This window comes from Electrophorus electricus, chromosome 8 (genome assembly GCF_041902795.1).
Source record: "Electrophorus electricus isolate QZ-2024a chromosome 8, ASM4190279v1, whole genome shotgun sequence".
Classification (NCBI taxonomy): domain Eukaryota; kingdom Metazoa; phylum Chordata; class Actinopteri; order Gymnotiformes; family Gymnotidae; genus Electrophorus; species Electrophorus electricus.
This window is the reverse complement of record NC_137504.1, coordinates 28370980-28375000: the sequence shown is the minus strand read 5'-3', so window position 1 is coordinate 28375000 and position 4021 is coordinate 28370980. Positions and strand designations below refer to the sequence as shown.

Here is a 4021-nt window from a genome sequence, read left to right as displayed (position 1 = left end):
CAAGCACGTTCCTCCCAAGCCTTTATGTTGTTTTGTTTGTTTAGCGTAGGATCTCACTTCACCCAATGCTGCTTTTCTCTTTCTGCACAGGTTTAAGCAAATTATCCCCAAGCTGGACCCGCCCCCTCCGCTTGCCAACCGAAAGCGCCCAAACAGAACTTTCCCTCTGGGCTTTAACGAGGTGCCGCCGAGCACGGCTGAGAGCTCCTCCTTCCCCGACATCGCGCCGTGTTCCCCCGGCGACTTCTGTTACTTCAGCAACGGAGGGAGCGCTTCAGTCAGCGAGGATTCCGGCGTACGCTCAGGCTCCAGGGCCCTTGTGACACTGCGCACCGAAGACGACCCGTCTGAGGACTGCAGCTCGGGCCTCCTCTCCACATCCAGTACCTGCAGCAGTTTGCCTGAGGACCGCCCCCTTGCTGAGACTCCACCCCAGCTGGCCACGCCCAGCAGCTTTGATCACACACTTTCATTCTCTTCACCTCTTAACGAGACCTGTCTTCACATCAGTCTGAGTGAGGACGAGCTCCTGGAGGACTGTGTCTATAACACCCTGCACACGGGTTAGGACGCCTGGCACACAGTCCTACCCGACTACCCGGCTTCGCTGCAGCCTAGCTGCAGTTCATGGGTCTAGGAATTGAGGCTCCATGATCCTTGGCTCTTACAGTTTCACTGGAGCAGCAAATGAGAAACACCATGCAGGAATGAGAAACACCATGTTGGACTGAGAAACATCATGTTGGACTGAGAAAGAGGGAGCCCCCACTGTCTCTGTAAGACTCTGGAACAGGAAAAACTTTACACACTGATTTTCTCACAGTTTTAAGAGCAAAATCAATTCACAATTGCCATCCCTTCTCCGCCTTTATTAACAACTCCAATTTGGGTGTTTTTGTCTTTGTAAGACAGAAGCACCCACTGTCTGCAATATCCTTAAATACTTTTCACTCTGCAAATTCACTGGAGAAAGAATTAATGACACCATGTGGGCCAAATAGATAGAAATATTTTTTTTTAGAATGAATTTGAGTAGGTGTTGTGAGACTGGAACAGAAGAAAAGGCGTAGACTGGTTTGTTGTCTACTTAGGAAATTTTATAGAACTATATTAGGAATTAGACTTTTTCATTTAGCTGCTACATTGTTTTAAGTAGATCCCATGCACACTGTGAGGCTCTTTTAATCTGTGTAAGTCCGAGGACTCTAATAATTAGAAGCTTTGTGTAAATGTCAATGAAATGTTCGTAGTTTGAAGGTTGAAGAGTAGATCTGATGTGATTTCTAGAGGACAAGATAAAACAAAGAATACTGAAGATCAAACTGGAGCAGAAAAACAAACCCTGAAAGCCAATCAGAACTACAGGCAGAAACATATAGAGGGAAGGAGTACGGAAATGAGAGGCTCAATCAAGAGTTTATAAGCAGCAAATTGGCACTCGTTCATCTTAATTCGAGCCGAGGCAGGACGGGGAGCCGAGCAAGGCTGTGAGAATGAACGCATGATTGGAGCTGCCGAACAGAATAGCTCGCAGCGTGTGGCCACGACCGAGGTGTGCTTACACATCGCGTTAGAGTGGAGCTCCACCGCAACACCTCTGCAGTGTCGGACAGAAGGCAAGCAGAGATTACCTTCATTAGCATTTTTTGCATCCCAGTGGAGGGAGGTAAGGATGGAGAGAGAGAGAAAGAGAGAGAGAGAGAGAGAGATTTCTTTCACGGGACCCTCACCATGTCTGTGGATTGTGCTTGGAACCAAATCTCAGTCTGTGTTCAAAACACCACTGATTCTCTCATGGCTTCAAAACCCAAACTGCCTGCATCACCACTCAGACTACAATTACAGCTACTTTTATGGTTTCTGTGCATATCAAACAAACAAAAACACTGACTTGAATCAGCTGGAACAGACTGTGTCTTTCGCTAGTGTACTGAGGAGGTGTGTTGCAGCACTCTGAAAACACACACCGCCACTGGTCACAGATGAGACGGCAGTTCAACAAAACTCATTCAACGGACTTTCACGACCTGAAACTGAAAAAACAAACAAACAGGAACAAGCCCCACCCCCAAATTGGCAATAACATGCTTACTAAAGAAAGCATCAGATTCACATTGGGCAGGAACAAGTGAGGAGAGGGAGGACACAGGAGAGACACAGGAGAGACACAGGAGAGACACAGGAGAGACAACGCACCTTAGGAACTGAGGAAGGGATGAGCCAGGGAGACGTGTGCACCAATAAAGCTGGACTGCATTAAGAAATAAAGAAACCTGTTAGTTCCAAAGCAGCTCTCTGGGTTTCATTTTTTTTCTAAGTAGCCTCTGCATGTAGTTAAGGGAAGCACTCTTGTGTGTGTGTGTGTGTGTGTGTGTGTGCAAATATAATTCTAGCGATCTACTACTATAAATGTGATTTTGTGTACACCTGAAAATCTCAGAAATACAGTGTTCGTGTGAAGATTGGCCCATGTAAATGATGACTCAATGCTGCTGTCTTGCACACTGCACTGTCCTGGAGAATAGAACTGCCAGTCCTTTTGTGCCTAAGGAAACATTTAAGTACATTGGGCATATTGCATTGGAATATGGGCTTTTTGACTTCCAGGGGGCTAGGGAAGCCTGTACTGCTCTGGTCCTGCTGGAGAACAGGGATAAGGCAGGGTTCTTCCCCCTCAGTTCAGTCAAGGAGGAGACTCCAGAGAATCCCGAGAGTGTGGCCTTAACAGAGGAAAACATGCCATTCCCTGTGACTCAGTCATGTATTTGGGAGAAGGGTGTATCTGTTCGTGCATGTGTGTGTGTGCATGCATGCGTGCATGTGTGTGCGCGTGCGTGAGTGTGCGTGTGTGTGTGTGTGTGTGTGTGCATGCGTGCATGCGTGTGTATGCGTGTGCGCGTGCATGAGTGTGTGTGTGTGTGTGCGTGCGTGTGTGTGTGTGCGTGCGTGTGCGTGTGTGTGTGTGTGTGTGGGTGCGTGCATGCATGCGTGCGTGTGTATGCGTGTGCGCGTGCATGAGTGTGTGTGCGTGTGTGTGTGTGCGTGTGTGTCTGTGTGTATGCGTGTGCGCGTGCATGTGTGTGCGTGTGCGCGTGCGTGAGTGTGTGGATGCGTGCATGAGTGTGTGTGTGCATGCGTGCGTGCATGCGTGTGCGCGTGCATGAGTGTGTGTGTGTATGTGCGTGTGCATGCGTGTGCGTGCTTGTGCGTGTGTGTGTGTGTGCGTGTGTGTGTCTGTGTGTGTGTGTGTGTGTGTGTGTGTGTGGTGGGGGGCTAAGCGGGAGAATCACTGGATGGTGTTAATCCACCCCCCAACCAACCACCACCACACCGACATCAACACTCCATTGCTGCACTACGTCTTGTCTCTGCTCTAATATCGACATGCAGAAGACCCCATCCATACATATTACCCTGCCCCAGAGAGGAGGGTAAGGAGAAATGGAAAACATTTTAGAGGGAGGAAAGGAGAAAGAGAAAGAGAGAGAGAGAGAGAAAGAGAGAGACGATGCCAGAGAAAATGGATAGGTTGAGTCCTCGGTGTGCTTTAAAGAGATTTCCTCCCAGGGCGAACGAGGCTAGACAAAATGTCTGCTAACATTATAGGAGGAAGACCAGCGCTGCTGGCAACAGAGCCTTAATTCAGCTGGAGGAAGGTCCTCAGGAGCATACCGTGAAAATAAAAGCGTAAACCCTGAGCCCTGGTCAACCCTGCATGGTGAACCATGAGAACTGGGCCAAGGCTGTACGATTGGCATTTGCCAGCAGCGTCCTAGATCGACTCTTCAGCGACTGCGACACTACCCACCAGAGCTCTAATCAGCAGAAGCAGATCGTGTTTTTATCCTGTGTGTTAGATCCCTTTCCTCCAGCCTCACATGCCTCTGTGCTCATTATAGGTTGTGTTCACTCAGCTCCTGCACAAATGCAGTACAGCGGTGCGCTCCCAGAAAGCCCGCGTTAAGTAATATCACCATGAGGTTTTTCAGCGGCAAGCATTTTTCTCCGTCTTCTTATTGCT

General features: G+C 48.8%; 1 protein-coding gene across 1 annotated transcript in view; it reads left to right on the top strand.

The window, feature by feature from the left end:
- Positions 1-2287, top strand: part of si:dkey-34e4.1 (carboxyl-terminal PDZ ligand of neuronal nitric oxide synthase protein) — a 55580-nt gene extending 53293 nt beyond the window's left edge. The window contains exon 11 of the mRNA XM_027004263.3: positions 91-2287. Coding sequence (XP_026860064.2) covers positions 91-568 — 478 coding nt within the window. The 3' untranslated portion in view covers positions 569-2287. The remainder of the gene's footprint in view (positions 1-90) is intronic.
- Positions 2288-4021: the final 1734 nt, after the last annotated feature.